The sequence below is a fragment of the Marmota flaviventris genome, chromosome 2 (genome assembly GCF_047511675.1).
Source record: "Marmota flaviventris isolate mMarFla1 chromosome 2, mMarFla1.hap1, whole genome shotgun sequence".
In the NCBI taxonomy this organism is placed as follows: Eukaryota; Metazoa; Chordata; class Mammalia; order Rodentia; family Sciuridae; genus Marmota; species Marmota flaviventris.
The window spans coordinates 121124572-121146419 of record NC_092499.1 but is presented as its reverse complement, the minus strand read 5'-3'; the positions used below and the strand labels follow the sequence as shown (position 1 = coordinate 121146419).

Here is a 21848-nt window from a genome sequence, read left to right as displayed (position 1 = left end):
GTAAGAAGGCTGCCTTGCTGTTCCTGGGAGCACGCGGTGTTTTTGTTACTGGAGTAGCTGCTGGTCCGTGATCGGCGGGATGGAGAACACATGCATTGCTGCTCGTTGGTGGCTCTGGTTCATTTCAGTTTGTGTTTCCACACCAGAATCTGTTGGGCTGGTGTGTGTGTGCACCTGGGTACACTTGAGGGGACTTCCGATCACAGAATTTTGTATGTTGTCATTATCACACTTTCACATTTTTGTACATCAGTGATTTTTTAATATTAAAAGATTGAGTATATGGGGGCAAAGGCACACTCATACACTGATGGTGAGACTGCAAAATGGTGCAGCCAATATGGAAAGCAGTATGAAGATTCCTTGGAAAACTGGGAATGGAACCACCTTTTGACCGAGCTATCCCACTCCTCGGTCTATACCCAAAGGACTTAAAACAGCATACTACAGGGACTCAGCCATATCAATGTTTATTGCAGCACAATTCACAATAGCTCAACTGTGGAACCAAACTAGATGCCCTTCAGTAGATGAATGGATAAAGAAAATGTGGCATATATACACAATGGAATATTACTCAGCAATAAAAGAGAACCAAATCATGGCGTTTGCAGGTAAGTGGATGAAGTTGGAGAATATAATGCTAAGTGAAGTTAGCCAATCCAAAAAACTAAATGCCAAATGTTTTCTCTGATAGAAGGAGGCTGATTCATAGTGGGGTAGGGAGGAGGAGCATGGGAGGATTAGGCAAACTGTAGATAGGGCAAAGGGGAAGGAAAGAGAGGGAGGGGACAAGGGGGTAAAAAAAAGGTGGTGGAATGAGATGGACATCACTACCCTAAGTGCATGTATGAAAAAGACACAAATGGTGTGAATATACTTTGTATACAAGCAGAGAGATGAAACATTGTGCTCTACAAATGTAATATGAATTGTAATGCATTCTGTTGTCATATATAACAAGTTAGAATAAAAATTAAGAAAAAAAGAATTATACGACCTATTAACAATTGCTACTATGTTTACAGCAAGAGAAATCTAATGATATCTGCTCATCATAGAATCTAGGTTTCTGGCTTTAATAAAATAAATCCATATGGATTTTTAAGTTAAGAGTAATAATTTTCCCACTTTCATCAACACTCACAGCCACAGAGGACAAGGTGTATGAAAAAGGTCAATGGACTCAAATTCTCTTGTTAGGTGCTTCAATATCAGAACAAATCTAATGCTTAGTTGAACTGGAGGAGGAAGATCAGTCTTTTATGAAAAATATAATTCTACTAAAATGTCTTTTAAAAAATATTTATTTTTTTAGTTTTAGGTGGACACAATATCTTTATTTTACATTTATGTGGTGCTGAGGATCAAACCCAGTGCCTTGTGCTAGGCGAGCACTCTACCACTGAGCCATAACTCCAGTCCCTAAAATTTCTTTTCTTTCTTTCTTTCTTTCTTTTTTAGAGAGAGAGAGAGAGAGAGAGAGAGAGAGAGAGAGAGAGAGAGAGAGAGAATTTTTTAACATTTATTTTTAGTTATCGGCGGACACAACATCTTTGTTTGTATGTGGTGCTGAGGATCGAACCCGGGCCGCACGCATGCCAGGCGAGCGCGCTACCACTTGAGCCACATCCCAAGCCCCCTAAAATTTCTTAATGGTATTTTTTTCTCTTTTAAATTGACTTTATGAGTGCAAGGATAATAAGTGCTTGTTATAAAACTTTAAAAAAATATTTATTTTTTAGCTGTAGTTGGACACAATACCTTTATTTCAATTATTTATTTTTATGTGATGCTGAGGATCAAACCCAGGGTCATGCACATGCAAGGCGAGTGCTCTACCACTGAGCCACAACCCCAGGCCCAAAACTTTTAATCATTATAGATATTTATAATGGAGAGACTATCACCATGTAGTTTGGTATATATTTCTCCAATTTTTTGGCTGAATATCTAATATTTTTTAAATTACATGACATCAATTCAACATTTTGTAACTTGAGTTTTCAGTTAACTGTATATTTTAGACAATTTCCCTTGTAAAATGACATGCTCTCTGTATCTGTTTCAATGATTTATAACATTCCTTCTTTGGTATACTATAGTTTGTTTAACCAATTATCTATTGACAAGTTATTTTGTTTATCAATTCTTTATGATTGTCAACATTGAATATACATGTTTGCCTTTGAGCACTTGTGCAATAAAAATGTCTAAAATGTTCACATATTTTGTAATAAACACACATTGTTCTTACATTTAAAAAAAAGTGAGATTGAGTGGAAGAAAAAATGCGACATCCACGATGTATTGTTAAGTGAGAAAAGCGACCTGCAGAGTAGGAAGCACACGGCTGTCACCATATTCGTGAGACAGTGGGACCCCACAGTCATGGGGGTCTATTTGGTGTGTTTGTGAAAGCACAGAGCTACAAGTTGAGGGTCTTACAACCTTGATTGATCGCCCTGACAGGGTGTGTGTGTGGGTGGAGGGCAGATTAACCCTCCCCTCCAGAAAGGAAGGAGGAAGGAAGGAAGGAAGGGAAAAAAAAAAATTGGGGCTGCTGGCCACTGGGTTGCCTTTTGTACAGAAGTTGTTGCTGGAAGATGGAATCCGGCAGAGTTAGCCCCACCCCTTCTCTGGAGGTTGGGTGTGGCAGGTAAGTGTTCAGGGGCCTCTCCAGAGGGAATGTCCCTAAGCTGGCCAGTGCTGGTGCCCAGTGGCTGGCTGGCCTGCAGGAGCTCAGTGAAGTTGGACAGAGGGAACCATGGATCTCTGATGGGCCTGGTTGCCCCGCCTAGTCCAGCTCTCTCTTCCCATTTGTGCTCTCTGCCCATGTGGAGAAGCCTTCCTGGGTTCCCTGGTCTGTCACTGCAGGAGTGAATGCCCACCAGACCCAAGCCCATCCACTGGAACAAACACAAGCTGAAGTCTTGTGAATTGGTGGGGAGCAGAACTGGCTCCCCAGGCAGCCAGGCCTAGGTTGGAATCCCAACCCTCTCACTTCCCAGCTGTGCAGCCTTGGGTCAATTCCTCACCCACTCAGAGTTTCAGTTTTCTCAGCTGTAAAATGGGGGTCACTGGGAAGACCAAGACATGATCAAGTGGGAGATCAAATAATCTCTCTTGGGTGGGAGAGCCCAGCCTAGAACCAGGCACAAAGGAGCAGCTGTGGCCAGTTCTTGAACGTGTGAATTGGACATGGAGGAAAGCAGCTGAAGCCAGGGGCTCCCTGCGGCTCACAGAGAGGGGAGTGCACACCCATAAACCTCAGGCCAGGAGCTGGGTCTGGGGAGCAAGTTGGTGACTTCAGGTGGGTGAGGGAGCATTTCCATGGGGAGTTGCCCCAAAGCCTTCTCCCAAAAGCTTCTCAGCTGAACAGGCCCAAAGAACAGGGAGAAGAAAGACAGAGACCATGTGGAGAGTCTCAAGGTGTCTCTGATGGGGGAGGCACAGAGGCCGGCCTAGAGGCCGGAGGCTGCTCTGGGCAACTGGTCGGCAGACAGCAGGACTCTGCAACTGGGTGTTCTTCACTGGGCACCTTGAAGCCACTGGCGATTTGGGGGTGACAGCAGGAGAGTGAGGGAGGATGGCTGGAGTGCTAGGTCTCTGGGAGGGGGAGTCAGACTGACGGAGGACAAACCCTACTTCCCTTACTAGTGACCTGGGCAGACAAAACCTCTCTGGCTTGTTTTCTCAGCAGTAAAATGTGCATAATTCTAGAAAATACCTCAGAGGGTTGTGGTGAGGATAAAATTAAGTAAGTGTGGTTAGCGCTCTGCAGCTACCTTCCTCAGACAAGCGCCTTCCAGGGGAGGGGCACCCCACACTCCCAGGCTCAGCATGGCCCCTCTACACCCTCTACTTGGGGTCCATTTTGACCTCCCTGTGGTTCCTCATTTAGACAAGCACCTGATGAGCCTGACCTTTGGACACACAGGTGTTCCAAGGAGGGACCCTTGCCTGCTCAGCAAGGCAGGATGAACTGGCCAGTGGTTGGCTGGAGGTCCAGAAAGCGGGTATTGCTGGGGTGGAGTCCCTTAAAGACTACCCTTTCCAGGTCACAGCTGTTCCTGCAGAGGCCCCTCTTCCCTGACCAGTCTGGACTGGTACAACACCCCTCTCCTTCCTTGTCTCCAGCAGGCCTCAGATGGGCTCCACTTCCCACTTGAGACTGGCACATTTGCACAACCATTAACATGCCGATTCACTCTCCCAGAACCAGCATAGGATGGGGCAGACAGGGCTCCTTCCACAGAGGAGGTGAGTGGAGTTCACAGAAGTCAGGACCTTTGCCCAAGATCTCTGCACACCAAGTTTCTGGTTTTGGAAGCAGGGAGGGTTTGGCTAGCCCAGTGTAGAACATGAAGGCGGGTTCCTGAGAGGTCCTGAGAGGGAGGCTGGGGCCACCCCACCGCGAGCCCATGTTCAGGGCTCCAGTACAAATCGGGCTTGGTAGCATCCCAGGGCTCAGAATGGGCTTCCGGAGGGCCCATTGTCTCCCAGGTAGATGTTTGGCCCATCAGACAGGCCTCTGGTTCTGGGAACAACAATTTATTCCATACCCTGGTCTCATTCCTCCAAATCTTTCCCCAGGCACACAGAAGTGGGCAGGAGCTTCTGTCTCTGGCTCCCATCCAGTGGGTACTCCCCTCTGTCCTCCCTCCTGTCACACTTGGGGTGTAGCTCCTGTACTCCTTGCCAACATCAGGCCCCTAGCACGTAGCACTTAATATGTGGAAGAACAGCAGCAGAAAAGGCCTGAGCTCATGCGGGTCCCCATGACCTTCCCCGGAGCGCTCTTCCTGTTCTCCTCCCTCCTACTGTCCTCCTGCCCGCCTTGCCCTTGCTCTGTTGCACACAGATGGCAGAAATGGAGTGAAAGAAAGAGCACAGCACTAGAAGTCACACACATGTAGGTCTGAATCCTGACTTTTGGTTGGGCCTCATTTTCCTTATATGTAAAATAGGAAGAATGGGGCCATCACATGGGTGGCTGAATGAGGCAAGATTGTGGGAAGCACTTGCTTGGGGTTCCTTACTGTTAGCTTTCACTGTAGCTTCGGGGCTCTGGAGCAGCACCCAGGCCAGGAGCACAGAAGTGCTTGGTTAAGGCCAGCTGCCCTGCCCTTCAGGAGACCAGAGAGCAAGAGGAGGCAGTGGAGGAAGCAGAGAGGCTCAGACCCTGGCTATGAGAGGGGAGGCCAGCTGAGTCTGATGCCTGGGGTGGGGCTCTGTCCTAAGTATCAGGTGGCATCAACAGGGCGCTGCCAAGAGGGCTGACAAGGAGTGGCCATGGAGTCAGACTAGATCAAGATGGAGAGAGGCAGAGGCTGGGGCTGGGCAGGTTTCCCATGTACCCCACCTCTGTTGGAGAGTGTAAGAGGCACTTGGGTGAGAGGGGAATGGAAACATGAACTGCAGGCATGAAGGTTTTCATTCTCCCCTTGATTCCAGCTGAAGCGTGGACTAGTAACAGATGGTGGTTAGGGACAGTACTTCAGAGAGCACTGCCCCTTGGGGCAGAGTCCTTCCACTCCCCTCTTGGCAGGCAAGTTCCTTCTGTAGAGGCCCCGGATACTCCTGCTGGTGGATTCCATAGAAGTCCTCCCAGCCCTACTTGTATTACTATTATTATTATTAATTTTGCAGGAGTGGGGATTGATCCCAGGGCTTCACACACACTAAGCAAGCACTCTCCCCCTGAGCTACACCCCAGCACCCCTGCTTGGATTCCTAAACCTAGACTTGGACCACTGCCACTCACTGGCTGCTTCTATGCAACTTCCAGAGGGCAGAGGAGCAGTCCTTGGAATGTGGGTCTGTTATCTGGGACCTCCAGGAAGTTGAGTTGTGCCCAAGCAACCTTTTTCCTCTTAAGAGTTTGTGAATCTGAGAGAGTTGGGTCTTGGAGCCAACTCCCCACTGCTGCCCCCCGCCCTAGTATGAAATCAGTTTTTAAGTTTCAGCTGTAATTGCCTTGAGCTGCTCTTAACGACAATTTGTGATCTGCCAACTGCAGTTCTTAGCTCCTAAGGCACTAATGAAGCTCCTTTACTAGTGGAGCACAGGCTCACTTGAAAGGAAGCATAATTTGATGGGCTTTGGAGAGCAGGCAAAAAGCTCCTGGAGCAGAGGGTGCACACTTAGAACCCCAGGCACTTGGGGAACTCCCACTGCCAGTTTATTTGAGGTAGGAAAGAAATCAAGAATCTGTGTGGCCGGGTGTGGTGGCGCAGGCTTGTAATCCCAGGAGCTCCTGAAGCCAAGACAGGAGGATTCATCTCAAGTTCAAGGCCAGCCTCAGCAACTTAGTGATGCCCTAAGCAACTTAGTGAGACCCTGTCTCAAAATTAAAAACAAAAAGGGCTGGGGATGTGGCTCAGTGGTAAAGTACCCCTGGGTTACATATCAAGTACCAAAAACAACAAAACAAACAATTAAAAAAAGAAAAAAACAACACAAAGCAAAAAGAATGTTTGTGGGGTTGAAAGCGGTCACTGCAGGCATGTGATGCCAAAGGCCATGCAGGTGTCAGTGCTCCATCACGAGTCAGGAGGGCGGTGGTGCTGGAGGGGAGAGGAGTTCTCTCCAGGCTCTCTTCCCTTAAGACAAAGTGGTCTCACTGAAGAACAGGAGCTCAGGTTTCCTCTAGTCTGTTTTACCTCCCCTGGAGTCTGGCTAAGCCAACCCCAAACTGGTCCCACCATGCCCTGGCCCACATCCTTTTAGGGCCCTGGGGTGGCCACTCATGAGGTAGCCACCCAATCTACCTCTTCAGCTCCTTACCCCCAGAAACCTGCATGTTGTGTGGGCCATCCCCTAGGCTCTTCTCCACCAGCAGGAAGGGCCTGTGTCCCCAGGCTTGTCTGGTTGGTTTTGTTGCTGACCCTTTCTCCTAGGCCCCGGGCAACACAATTTTTAGGTCCAAACCAGTATGCGTTTTGCTCCTCAATAACACAAAACTTGAGCCTGGCAGTTACTCTTCTGGAATATGTCTTAAAAACAATGTCTGGAGGGGCTGGGGTTATGGCTCAATGGTAGAGCGCTCACCTAATGTCTGTGAGATGCTGGGTTCGATCCTCAGCACCACATTAAAAAAATAAATAAATATGTATTCCACTGCAACTAAAAAAATATTGAAAAAAAAAAAAAACACCCCAATGTCTGCAAATTTCAGAGTGCTTGCTTGCCAGTGAAGAATAGCAGGAAACAGTGGGTTGGAGGCGGCGTCCACTGTAGGTTAGAACAGTGTTCTAAATTTAAAGTGTGCACACTTGCACTTTCATCCATGCTAATAATGTGACAGCTGTTGCTACCACTGCTGATGGCTGGCTCTTCCTGCTTAAGCTAGGTGGCCTCCTCTCTCTGCTCTGCAGTTTCCACCAATTAGCTTGTCCGCCTTTGTGAGGAACAGGCGTGTGACCGCGCACCTTACAGAACAGGTCAAAGGCGTGTGTGAATTCTGTAGATGATGCCGTACAGGCCCTGCCCCTGCTCATATGATCTGCACAGCTCTGTGATTTCCACTGGGAGAGTCAGCCAGATCTGGTGGTTAACCAAGCCTCTCACATGCAGCACAAACCCAGGAGGCCTACAGGTGACTAGTCAGCAGGGGGCAACCTCACACAGCAAACCTGCAGTCTTTTGAGGGCTGAGGGAAGCAGAAAGCCTCCACTTCCTCTTTGAAGCCCAGTTTTCTCAGATTGGAGAGCAACTGAAGAGAAAATGCAGTCCATGTCAGAGGAGGGGAAGAGGTTCCAGAGGACAGAGGGCATGATGACTACTAGCTACCATTTCCTGTTTTAAGGACATGTGTCCATCCTGGGGGCAAGACAACAATGTGTGCAATCAAACCGTCACTAGCATGTCTGTGTGGCAGAGTTAAAAGACAAGTGCTCAAAGACTGGCTTTTAATGTATATTAAAATGAATTTATTTACACAGTAACATGATGCCACAGAGTACACAGCAAAGTACCACAGCAAACCAAAGGTCGGCGCCTGGCCAAGGGGACCTGTTATGATTAATACAACTCTAAAATATGAAAGTAGGAAGATTAAGCTCTACAAAGAGTAAAAGAAACAAGATTTTCAAATATAGAGTGTGGGCAATGCCATGGAGAATTAAAGAGAGATCGGAATGAGGACCGTCATGATTCAAATCAGTGAGATGGATGACATCTTGCTTCTGCCTTCATCTCATGCCAAAATGCCCTACATATCATCAACAGAAAATCCCAGCCCAGTGTATTCACACACAATCCTCCAGAGAACTGGTAGGGAAGGGATAACCAGGTAGTATCTGAGCAGGCTTCCTGGTGCAGTGTGGTTTCACCTTTCAGCAACACAACCCTGAAGCCACAGGGCTGGTCCAACATTCAAGTTATCCAGAGTGCGCACACGCGCTATAGCACACACTAACGGCAAAGGGGATTTTCTGTACTACAATAATATTCATAGCAAAATATATAGCTCTGTAGTTCTGCTAGGTTAAAAAATTTTCTGACTTCTTTTGATTCCCTGAAACTTCCTTGATTAAAAAAATCCATGGGGGCGGGTGGGATGGGTGAGGTGATCAGGAAGGGACTAAGAGGCTCTCAGCGCTGAAGTGTGGGAGGGCTGTTGGAATGCAGGCCCCTGCGGCCCACCTAGGCGGGCAAAGCTTCCAGCAGTGGCTGATGCAACATCTATTCTAATTTCAAACAGCTGCAGAGAGGGAATGTGTAACAGCTGTATAGCACCTTGTACAGTCTGGGCACTTATAAATACTAAATGATGGTGATGCTGAATGGTAAACACCTCTGCAGGAAGGTTTATAAAAATGGTACAATATGTTAAGAAATTTCTCAAGAGTTCTTAAACCTATTGAAACTATACTCTCTTTAAACAAACAAACAACCCCCCCAAACCCCTAAACGTCAGCTCTCAGCATTATATGAAGTTCCCACACTGAGGTCTGGACAACAGCCACAGCCGTGCTACAGGGCTGAAAGACCTTCTCCCTAGATACCAGGGACTTCACTGTCTGCTCCAGGATTCTACCATCTTCATCATCATCTTCTTCTAATATACAAAATGGACTGCTTAAAAAAGTAGGTGCTTTTTAAAGGATGGATTTATCAGCTGAATACCCTAACATGGAATGTGTGTGAATTTCCCTCCCCTGGCATCTGTCATACCTCAGCCTCCTCATTGGAGAAGCATTGGGATAAAAAAGCTTGATTTCTTTGGTATAATCTGTCTAGGATCTTGTATTGTGCCTCTTCTGACTTCCCCAGGGCATCGTTTTTGGTCCGTGGAGTCCCCACCTGCGATGTTGCTGTGAGCACGGACAGCTGGACTTCAGTGCACTCTCCAGTAAGAGCAGCTCTTGGGTTTGTCTCAGCACAGAGCTTTGGGCCTTTGAGTATATGAGCTCCAATGAGGTAAATCCAATAACCAGTTTTGCAGGTAGCCATTCTGTTCACTGATTCGACCGGGCAGAATCTTTAATCCTTATCCACTAGTGAGGGGATGAAAAGCAATGCCAGTGTTGGCCCAGGGAGTCAAGTTCCGCTTGTCCCCTCTCCAAGTATGTTCATGCTTATACATCTAAATAACTGGAAATACAGTGTGGGATCCTAAATCCATCCAAATTTCTGGGACTAGTCTGTATTTTTTTTCCAGATCACTGCTGATAAAGGGCAGGGGAGAATCCTAATTGCTTGTTACCGGCAAAATTAAATGTCAGGTTACTTCCCAGTTCCAAAGTAGTTACAGCTCAAATTTGGAGAGCAGGGTGATAAATATTATCAAAAATATTTATGATAATGTTGGGTCCTACTATCTAGTGGGCCCCAAAGGTCTCTCATGAAAATTTTATAATATTAGAGAATTTAAAATACAATTTTTGGTAGTTCCCAGAAATATCATTAACATTCCTCAGGTTGAGACTTCTTGGCTTAGAGATTTCTGTGTTCACAGATGTATTTATTGTGTTTGGAAGTAGACGGGCCTAATCTGGCAATGGAGATGCTCTGACTCTAAACCCTGGTGTGTTTCTTTTCCGTTCATCAACATCAGTAGTCAGGTAGGAGGGATGTTTGTGCCCCTCCATTCACCCAGTCCACCTTCTGAGGGCAAATCCCGAAACTCACTGCTATGCCACTGGCTTCCAGTCCTAACTCAGCCTTAGGGTTGGTGGACCTCATTTGTGATTCTCATATTGTTGATCTACAGGTTCACAATTGCTCTTTTTCTCATCCTGCTGTCATTCTTCCTGATTAGCTTCTGTGCTTCATATTAGTGTGCACATATCAAAAGGACTCTCCTCCATGGGCACAGGAGGATTTCACAGTCCTCACTCTTTCTGTGGAACACCCTGGACCCTCTTCCTTTCAAGACAAGGTTACCACTCCAGCAAGGCACTCTGAGATACATTCATTCTTGTTCTTGGTTGCTCTAGCCACTGGCCTCTCTCTAGCACCCAAATGTGTCAGAGATTGTTCATGCTCATGTGGCTTAAGGAAAAATTCCAATATGGGCTTAATTGTTCAAACTCTCAACATAAACAGAAGGATCTATACTGAAGACTTCAATAGAAAAGAAAAAGATTTCCAATCAATATTGAAGACAATAACTTGATGTTACTTGAGAAAACTTAAAGTGCTATACTAGTCACAATCCAAAAGTCATATATATATATAATATATATTATATGTTATATAATATGTAATATATTATATATATATTAAATGTGTGTGTAGTTGGTTCTACAGAGGGTAGGATTTCTTTTCAGTGGATGAATTAATTAAAAGTTCCTACCACAATTAAAATGAAAATGTAAAATATTTATGATAATGTTAGAATGACTGAATTTAATTATTTCAGAAAAATATTCTGAGGACCATCTGCTGTACAGCTTACCTAGAAATGCAGTTCTTTTCTCTATTCTGTTCTGACCTGTAACACCCTCTTTCCCTCCCCCTCACATTCTTTGGCCATCACCCAGAGAAAATTAATGTAGCCACCTGTCTCTGGGAAGCCTGAGGCCCTTCTCTGACTAGCTGGCATTCCTCTTTTGCCCTTCACAAACATGGATGTAGAAATAGTACTAACTATGTGCAGTATGAAGAGGTGCTCAGTCACCAGTACTCTAAGACCGTGGTAGTGAGGCGTCCGTGCTTGTTCTACTGTGGAATGAAAGAGAAGGCTGAACACAGTCATAACAGATTGGTGGTGGTGGGGGAAGATACCCAGAGACAGAACAAACAGAGGGACCAGGGAACATTCTGCATTAAATATGTAACCTCATTAAATAGTCAACATTCAAATTTACATGGGCAAGGCACCAGGAGAGTGACATTGAGAAAGTATGTCTCAATTTGCAAACTGTTGGGGGGTGGGGCGCGGGTTGCAGGAATGTGCTGGCTGACATGGGCAGTGGTCTGTGCTGCCAGTTCAGTGCATAATTAGGCAAGGAGTTATGTGCACATGGGCTATGCTAAGAGGAACCAAACACAAGCCTGCCAGGCAAGGTGCAGCCATGCCACAGGACACTGAGGAAGTGGACTGCTGGCCTGCAGCGGCATGGCCATTCCTAGGCAAGACTCTTCTGTGGGCCCACCAGCCTCTTTCCTGGGACTCCTATACTACTGGCTGGGAGGACAAGGACATCCTCATGTGGAGCCTCACATGTCATTCTCTTAAAAAAAAAAAAAGCACAATAAAATACATTCTTCTGCTTTCTTGATCCTCTTTGATACAGGTGAATCACTTGAAAGGCTATTACAAATGTTTAAAGTTTAGCAATTTCCAAGGCCACTAATATGCCATCTAAGTAATACTGCACAATCAGTCTCGGCTTTAAGAAAATTCTGTGCTGGTGGATAAGGGCCCCAGGCTTCCTTGCCACCTAGGTGCAGAGAACACTATTGTCAACCCTGCCGCACAGGCTGGCCTGTCTTCTATTTCCAGCATGTGTGTGCACACACACAGAAGCACACACTTGTACACACACTCATGCCGTTTGAGTGACTCTTGGGATTTCAAGGTTGAAGTAAACAAATACTCACAGTTCTGTATACAACAAGTACACACACACACACACACATACTCAGGTGAAAGGAACACTTGTCTTAGCGCAAATATGTGCAGAGAGAAGAAGGGGAAGGTTTCTGTAGATCGCGCTTCAGGTGAGGTTGCAACATAGACAATGTAATATACAGCTAAAAAATAGATACAAAGATTGCACATACATCCACGGGAGAGGAGCATGGCCGGCAGGGAGCCCAGCCGCTATCAGCCACAGCCTCAGCAGTCAGCCTTCATGTGAGCTGTCTTCCAGAGCCATTTGAGAGTCCTAGGAGCAATGTGCCACTTATACCAGAGGAGGTCTCTCTGGTAGGGTCAGCGTCTCATCAGTGGCCTTCTCCCTGTCCCCTGCCTTCTGGCTATCCAAGTAGCCAGCTTCACAGTGCCATCTAAGCAGATCTTAGAGCTAAGCTGACAGCCGTTTCATTCAGGGCTGTTGTCTACAGCATTTGGTCGACTAGTTAACACTGGCTACTGATAGAAGGAAGCTGGCCAATTACTGCTCGGGGGAAACTCTGATCAGACACTGCCAGCCCTGGCTGCCAACGCTGACAGCTCTGACAGTAATCAAAGAATAGTACTTTAAACTCTGTTCCCTGGTGGCCCCTAGAGAATTGCACATGCAAGAAAATCATCTCCTCATGTCCTGCCAGCTATTTATAAGCTCTGAACTGTGCTCCACCCTGCTGAGGCACTGGTGACATCACCTTGGGTCAGCTCTGTAATGGGCTGCAAGTGGCTGATAAACACCAACTTCATCGACAAGTGGGGACTGAGCAGAGGTGAAGGAGAACCAGGCAGTGGCAGCAGAGGGGAGGCTATTAGAGCTGTCCTCCGTGCAGTGCACAACACTTATTGATAATAGAAATGAAAATGGGTCTGTGACCTAAAGTGTAGGGATTGCTCTTTTTCTTTCTACTGTCTGCTGGAACAAAGATATAGTCCCTGGTAACCAAAACTGGACTCATGCTAAGGATGCAAGTCTGCCTGGCAAAGGCTCAGTTATTGATAACCTAAAGGAAGAAGGAGTCTGTTGTAAGATTTACGGGATGATGGCAGAGGTTGGTTACATCTGACTATTGCTAGTGAGAATAAATACTTGTTTATAGAAAGACAGGTGATCTTCAGAATTATGGAGGAGCTGGCCACAGTTCATTGAGTTCACACCACAGGAGTTGTCCCTTCAAAGAGGTGCATTTTCATTTTTTACCTGCATTTGGGGGACTACTGGGATGAAAGATGTTCCAAGGGAAGGAAACTGCATGTTTGTGCAGTTGAATTTTGCAAAGTGAAAACAGACCCCGCTTGTCACTTGATCTGGAGTTGTGATAGCCTTCTGATGGACCCATCTGTTTATGGACAGGGATGGAAGGTTTGTCTCTCTGTTTTCTTTGAACTGTATAATGGGGCAGCACTGGGGGAATCATGAAGAACACGGAAATGTAGTAAAAGCAGCATCCAGGCCACATTAACGGTGTTGCAGGATTTTCACAATACAACTGAGGGAGTCTGTAGTGGCAAAGGCCAGATACTGAGCACAAAGCCAGTCCTCAAGGCTGATCCCTGCCTCCCTATCCAGGGCCTTCTCAGCAAATTTGATCATCAGCAGCGTTCGCTTGATGTCCAGCCAGTTTTGGAGCAGGGTGTTCCTCTGTGCTAGGCTTGGAGAGGCAGTGAATGTCTGGAAGAGATCTTCGCGGGGGCCCCAGAGCAGACACTGGAGGATGCCTTTGGCGTCGGAAATGAGGATGCGCTCAGAAGGGTTGGGATTCAGGAGGCAGCTGGCCAGCTGCTGTAGGCCCCGGGAGTAGGGGGAGCGGAGAGGGATGCGAGGCAGGTCTGCGTGGGTGTACTCCCTCTCCTTTAGCTCTGGGTTCTCATCAAAGGGGTTGGGCAGGTGCAGCATCTCATAGATGAGGATGCCTGTCTGGAATTCATCACACTTTTTATACTGGGTGGCTGTTATAATCTCGGGGGCAAGGCGGGACTGGTCCCGGAGGATCTCAGGGTCCACCAGATGGCTCTTCTGCTTGGCCTGAGAGAAGTTGCTCACAATAAGCCTCATGGGACAAGATGAGGTGGGGCTGGGCTCTGCAGGTCCAAGGCTCTGGGTGGCTCCGCCAGGCTGGTGGTGGACAAGCAGTAGATTCTCTAGGCGTAGGTCGCAGTGAGTGACATGGTAGGGCTTGAGGTGCTCAAGGCCAGAGCACAGCTGTAAGAGCAGCAGACACACTTGCCTCTCATACAAGTCAGGGCTTTTCCCATGATGGGCCAGAGAATCTCTCACAAAATCGGCCACAGTGAGATGGGGAACCTCTCTGGTGATGACCACAACATGGCTTCTCTGCTTCCTGCTTGTGACTCCCTGGCTGTCTTTCTGAGATGACTCTGTTTCAGAGCAGGCCTCTGGGTTTTTTCCATTAGTTTCTCCCTTCACTTCTTCTTCGCTGTCTTCCAATTCATCCTCTGCCTTTTCAGGGGCATCAGGATCCTCCCAGGGAAGCAGACGATTGGGGACTTCAGCAAGGAAATGCCCACAGTCCTGCTGGATGTTAAAATGAACAGCCAGACTCTGCCGGACAGCCAAGCTATGATAATACTGCTGAGATTCTTTAGCTTTGCTCTTACAGATCTGAAAAAAGAAAGCAAGCAAGATAATATGAGACCCACACTTTCACAACCAGACTTACGATGTACTGAAAAGGATTAACTTGGAAGGTTTAACTTGGTTAGGAACAAACAGTGGAGTCTTCAGAAAAGGTCTTAGAAGTTCCATGCTGAGTGACAGTAATAATGGTAGTAACACTTTCTCATGGCTGTCTACACACAAGACTGTGCTTTGCACTCTATGTACTATTTCTAGTCTTCACACTGACCCCTCAAAGTAGGCTGAGGGTCTCTTTCCTGATGCTGGGAAAATTGGATAGCCACACGCAGAAGAATGAAACTAGACCCCTATTTCTCATCGGTTACAAAAATCAACTTAAGATGGATAAAAGACTTAAATGTAAGGCCTGAAACTACTAGAAGAAAACACAGGGGAAATTCTTCAGGATTTTGAAAGGGGCAACAATATTTTGGAAAGATCCCCAAAGCATAGGCAACTAAAGCAACAACAGACAAATGGGATTATTTTAAACTAAAACACTTTCATACAGCAAAAGAAAAACAACAGTGAAGAGACAACCTACAGAATAGGAGATAATATTTGCAAACGATGTATCTGACAAGTGGCAAATATCCAGATTGTATAAGGAATGCAACAACTTAAGAGCAAAAATAAATAAAAATACAACTTAAAAATAAACAACAAAAAACTCCACCAAGTAATCAAATTTAATAATGGGCAATTGACGTAAATAGGCATTTCTCAAAAGAAGATATATAAATGGCCAATAGGTATATGAAAAAATATTCAACATCACTAATCATTACGGAAAGGCAAATCAAACCATAATATCACCTCACTGCAGTTAGAATGAATGACTATCAAAAAGACAAAAGATAAGTGCTAGTGAGAATATGGAAAAAAGAGAACCCAGCTGTTGCTGGGAATGTGAATGAGTACAACCATTATGGAAAACAGTATGAAGTGTCATCAAATAATGAAAAGTAGAACCATCACATAATTCAGCAATCCCATTCCAGGGTATGCATCCAATAGGTATACAGACAAATGAGATTATTTTAAATTAAAACGCTTCCACACAGCAAAGGAAAAACAACAGTGAAGAGACAACCTACAGAATGGGAGAAAAATGAAATCAACAATGTTAAAGGAACATCTGTATTTCCATGTCCACTGTAGCACTATTCACAATAGCCAAGGAATGGAAACTTAAGTGTCCACCAACTGATGAATGAAAAGAAAATGTGGTGTAAATACATAAAAAAGAACAAAACTCTGTCATTTGTGACAACTTGGATGGAGCTGAGATCATCATTTAAGTGAAACAAGCCAGGCACAGAAAGACAACCGCATGATCTCACTCATATGTGGAATCTAAAAAGACTGATCTCACATAAGTTGAGAGAACAGTGGTTACCAGAAGCTAGGGAGAGTAGAGTAGAGGGAGGGAGGCATGGAGAAAAGTGGTCAAAGGGTTTTTCCATAGTGGTTTACAGCCCAGGTTTACCTACTTTACAGCCCAGATTTACCTACAGCCCAGTGGTTTACCTACTTTCCATAGTGGTTTACAGCCCAGATTTATAAAGCAGGCCAAACGTGGCTCTTAATGTAGGCCAGGATACCTTATTTTATAATCCATCATCCTTTATGTTAATTTTTTATTGGTTAGGAGTGTGACATACGGTTGGCCCTGTAAGCCAGGCTCTCTTAACTTTTCAGTCACTGTCATGGTCACAACTCTGGCACTCACAGTTCATTGGCAGGGTAGGGGTAAAGAGTCATGTGTCTGACCTTGTCAGAATAAAACCAACTTTCAGCGGTAGGATTCTGAGTTTTATACTTTCTCTAAACAGGTCTCATTTAATGCCCAATATTCAAGCAGAAGAGCTTTGAAAAAGAACTTTATCAAGTGGTTATGGATCAAGGCAGTTTTTGGATCAAAAACATCAGCCAAGAGTCCCATATACTGTAACAAGTATTTTTAGTCTCAAAGGCTAGAAAAGCAAAAAGTAAGTAAAATCACCAGCCAAATGGGTTTATCCTCATGAGGTAGAGAGGCTGATTGTGGAAGACAGTCTCTCATGCCAGTGCACAGGCTATCATAGCCTGGTCAGGGGTCCCCTTATGACCCTGCTCACAGTGTATGCTGTGTTCTTCCTCCTCAGCAGGACACCACCACATTTCAGATACCAAAGTCTCCCAGCAATAAGCACTCTCCATAGTGTGGACACTGCCTGTTTCTAAGAGTAATTCAGAAAGGAGCAAATTTTTTAAAAAAGGATTTCTACTTATTTTTACTTAAAAAGAAAAATGTACATTTTCTTAGGATGATGCCGATGGGTCCCCAGTTCTGAGAAGCAGCATGCTCTGATTTCCATTCAAATAGATGTTAAAAAGAAAAGAAAGGGAGTCTCAGGGGACAAGGACATCTCCTTCTCATTTACTGGACTCATTATACTTAAGACTCGCTATCACTGAATAGTGCTATGGAAATAAGTATGTACGTATCTATCTACCTGATGAGTTTGAAAAATGCTTTACATGAAGCATTTCTTTCTTCCTTTTTTTTAAAAAGCAAACTTCTGATCTTGAAATGGATGTCCCCAGGGGAGTTCAAGTTCAATCATATATCTTTCAGAAAATACTATCTTTAGAAAGCTCTCAAAGTCTTAGCACATGCAGTGTAATATATAATCCTATATGTTCATCAATCACATGAATTCTTTCTGTAATGTACTGTTGGCAATATTTCATGTTTATGTGTCACCAGGTATTTAAAAATTCTATACTAGCCATAATTTAGTTGTATAGGAGTTGGATCTGACACATGGCGCCATTAACCTCTTGGTCAGTTTAAATAATTTACTCAATATCACATTGCCTGCTAGACTGAAAGTTCAAGGGTTCCAACTCCTCAGTCTTTGAAAAGTCTATCAAATACCACTGAGTTAAGCTGAATGACACTGAAAGTTAAACTCCAGCTATTGTGTTGTAGAAAGGACACTCATCAAGGACTTAGGTGGCCAGGGATATAGTCCTGCCACTAGCTGTGTAACCTTGGACATATTCACTTTGCTTCTCTGGGTCTCAATCTTCTTAATAAGGGAAACAATATAAAAAATACTAAAACTTACCTCACAGGGCAGTTGTGAAGATTACATAGGATCAAGTGTGTAGAATACATCTGCATACTATAAGTTGTACAAATTTAACACTTATAATGACAACTGGCAAATGTTAAAAGTGATGATATAATTTTAAAAGAGAACAAGAGTCCTGAGAGTCACTTGCCATAGCAGGGGGTTTGATAAAGGGCAGCCAATGAGCAACTGTTAAAGGTCAACACATCTGTGCCAGGGTCAGCCCTAACAAGTTCAAACCAGCAAATGTTCTAGTCCAAGATAGGTCAACCTCAGATTAAGAGAATGAATGGTTTGATCAAGTGTATAGTTTTTATTATGCCAAATCACACTGAAGAGAACTCACAACCTGGTAATTTAACATTAGAAGCAGAGAAGATATTCTGATTGTGATATTCTAATTTTATTAGATACACATGGACACAGACACACGTTTTTATAAGGTCCTCCAGCACTCTGGGTGTAGATAAGAACATGGATACTACAACCAGAATTTATGTTCAGCTTCACCGATCAACTTGAGATAAAGGATCAAAGTGATTTACGAATAAGAAATGATAAATTGTTTCACCATGTTGGATGCTCTGAAGGAAAATGGTCTGCCTAGATAGCCAACCTGAGTAGGCAGCACTTCCTTATCTCTTCATTTTTACAATACACAGACAGGTTGAAGAATAATGGGTGGCTCTAGTTTAAGGGCAAAAGAAAATGGGACAAGACTGGAGTGTAAAAGAGAGGAAAATACTCGGGCTTTTAATTGGTTCATAACCACAAAACCAGTTATAACCCAAACACAGACCTATGGAGATTTCCATAATAGCATTTCACACAATGAGTATCTCATAAATCTTTATTATGGAGCCTGCAATGATGTTAATTTAGGTAGGAGAATTATATTATTCTATGCATCACATAGTAGCCATTTTTCAAATATTAATAACTTGACTCCTTTAGTTTAGCAAAAACAAACAAACAACAACAACAAAAAAAAACAAAACTCAAAATGACCTGACTTCAGATGATAAATTTCTAGTCCAAAAGTTATTTCAGAAAACAAGCCACTCTTTCCAGAATAAATGGACAGGGTTCTTATTGCCAGTTTTTTTTTCCCTTTTCTTACCCAATATTTTCTCTACCAGGGATCAAAGTAACTTCTCTTGGCTTCTCATTTTCATTTATCTTTCTTGAAAGGAATTCACATTCTTTCCTTAGAAAGGATAGATGGATTGAACCAGAGAAATCTCAAGAAAGAGACCACTTTCCAAACAGAATGATTTCTACAGGACTCCTAGGCTGTCTCCCCAGTTGGGTTTTTTTTTGCGGAGCAGGTGGAGGGGTAACTGGGGATTGAACTCAGGGGCATTCAACCACAGAGCCACATCCCCATCCCTATATTGTATTTTATTTAGAGACAGGTTCTCACTGAGCTGCTTAGTGCCTCACTCATTGCTGAGCTGGCTTTGAACCTGCGATCCTCCTATCTCAGTCTCCTGAGCTGCTGGGATTACAGGCATGTGCCACTGTGCCTGGCTTGCTCCACTTTTAAAAAAGGAATAAGATGGGGGCTGGGGATGTGGCTCAAGCGGTAGCGCGCTTGCCTGGCATGCGTGCGGCCCGGGTTCGATCCTCAGCACCACATACAAACAAAGATGTTGTGTCCACCAAAAAACTAAAAAATAAATATTTAAAAAATTCTCTCTCTCTCTCTCAAAAAAAAAAAAAAAAAAGGAATAAAATGGTCTCATATCTTCATGTAAGAATCTCTTTTCCTCCTCCTCCTCCTCTTCTTCTTCGTGTGTGTGTGTGTGTGTGTGTGTGTGTGTGTGTGTATGAGTTGCTGGGGAGCTGGGGCTTGAATCCAGGATCTCATGCATGCTAGGCAAGTGTTCTGCCACTAAGCTTCACCCCCAGCTCAAGGTTCCCTTTTCTAATGGAAGAAAAATCACCTTCTATTTAACTATGTGTGGAAAAACCTACTTAAAATGCTGCGTGTTTTGGCAGATTCTGTCCCTGTCTACATTCTTTGAAAGGGAAGAAAAACACTATGAGAGCCTCAGCCACAGAGACACTAGAGGGAGCTGCAGTATCAACATCCAGGCCTCATTTACTTGTAAACCGTGCATGGAAACAAAACTAGGCTCTGGTGAAGGGCAAACCTTCTTGTAAAATACACCACAGTCCTCCTTCTGGAAAAATGTTGATTCTAAGAAGGTGATGATGGTAAATTAATGCAAAGGGTACACTGCACAAGAAAAGCATGAACAGGACAAGAAGCTCATCCTGGGCATGGTGACCTCACTGCTGGAGCCACTCTTCAGAGGAGTCAGAGGAACATCAAAAGGAACAGTTAGCAGTTGGTAGGTACATCCCTCCCCCCATGTGAATAATGTACTGTTGCAAAAATGGGGGCTCAAGGAGAAACTGGGCACTTGTTTGCATTAATAAAGATCAGTGAGGTCACAGAAGAGAAAGGAGAAATACTGGTTCCTACCAAGTGAGTGTTCACAAGTTCTGACTGCTCCTCAGTACTTCTACCTGTAAGGCACAGCATCCCGAAGCAATCTGATAAGATTGCCAAATACAGGGAAGGGGGCTCTTTAACTACCAACGATCATTTGTTGGGCAATGGAAAAACAAAACAGAATGAAAAACCATGTTTCCAAAATCAGAGCCAAATTAGTCTCTTCTGAGACCTTCTTAGATCCAGGTCAAAGCACATGACACACAAGCCTGATCTTAGCAGGGAAATGGAGCTTGATGATGGTTCCTTATACCCAGTCTAAAAAGTTTAATTTCAAACATGCATTTCAGTCCAGGGGATTATTTTCTATGTTGCTCATGGCAACTGTTCTGCATACCTTTGAGGCAAATTTGCCATTTTCAAGCATTTATGTTTGTAATAAGAACCTCAGGGCTGGGGATGTGGCTCAAGTGGTAGCGCGCTCGCCTGGCATGCGTGCGGCCCGGGTTCGATCCTCAGCACCACGTACAAACAAAGATGTGTCCGCCGAGAATTAAAAAATAAATATTAAAAAAAATTAAAAAAAAAAAAAATAAGAACCTCAACTTAGCTAACTTTTTTAAAGACTCTGTAAAGCTGAGTTATAAGCAGCAGGGAAAGAAAAGACAGGATATGGTCCCATCACTTGCCTCAACTACCACAAAAGCTTTTCAATGGGTCTCCCTACCTCTCATGTGATTTTCCTCAAATATACCTTCCACGTGTTATCACTTGCCTATTTAAACTTCTTTCCATTATTTTCACAGGATAAAGCTCCTGGCCTCACATTCAGTCTCAGCCTTACTTCCCATCTCCTTTCCACTTGCATTTAACATACTAAATTGTCCACAGACGGCCCCTCACTCCTCCTCCTTCTCTTCACCTGAGAGATTCATCGGATTCCTAGTTTTTCATTTACACTCTTCTCAGGTGTTATTTCTGTTAGAGAAAATGCTAAACCGTAGAGCCCCTTTCTGTGTTACTTCTAATCTCTATTATTACAGTTAGCACACTGTTATCTTAAGAGCAGACACTTGTATCTTTAAGTTCTAACACAGGACAAGGCACATGGTGCATGTTCAATATACCTATACAAAATACTAAGAAAATGATGCATCTAGTCCAGTGTGGCCATGTGGTTTATTTACTCAGAGCGGCTAGATTACATGAACAGTTTTTATGAAACAGATGGAAATTGGCAAGGTAATAGGGCAGGGGCAATGGCAGACAATCTGAATAACAGATACTCACTCATGAACGACCTGACTATACAAATGAGTAAAACTCAATCAATGAAGGCTGTCTGCAGAGTCCAGGCTGCCCTAGAGGTTCACTGAGTTTGCACTGTACAAAAACTAAACAAAACGACATGACTCTTCATCATTCCATTCAATTTTCTCTCCTTTCCCCCAAAGAAAGCAATAATTACAAAATACAGGACTCTTCAAAATTGGTCTACATTAGCTTTTATTTTTCTATTATGGGCCCAGTGTGCCTTCAGCCTAC

The 21848-nt window shown here is 44.4% G+C and overlaps 1 protein-coding gene across 9 annotated transcripts in view; it reads right to left on the bottom strand.

Annotated features, from left to right (window-relative positions):
• Nucleotides 1–9969: 9969 nt before the first annotated feature.
• The window catches only part of Peak1 (pseudopodium enriched atypical kinase 1), a 271428-nt gene continuing 259549 nt past the window's right edge, over nt 9970–21848 (bottom strand). For all 9 annotated transcript variants that reach the window (XM_071608491.1, XM_071608484.1, XM_071608488.1 and 6 more), the window contains one exon: nt 9970–14705. In XM_071608491.1, coding sequence (XP_071464592.1) covers nt 13542–14705 — 1164 coding nt within the window. In that variant the 3' untranslated portion in view covers nt 9970–13541. The remainder of the gene's footprint in view (nt 14706–21848) is intronic.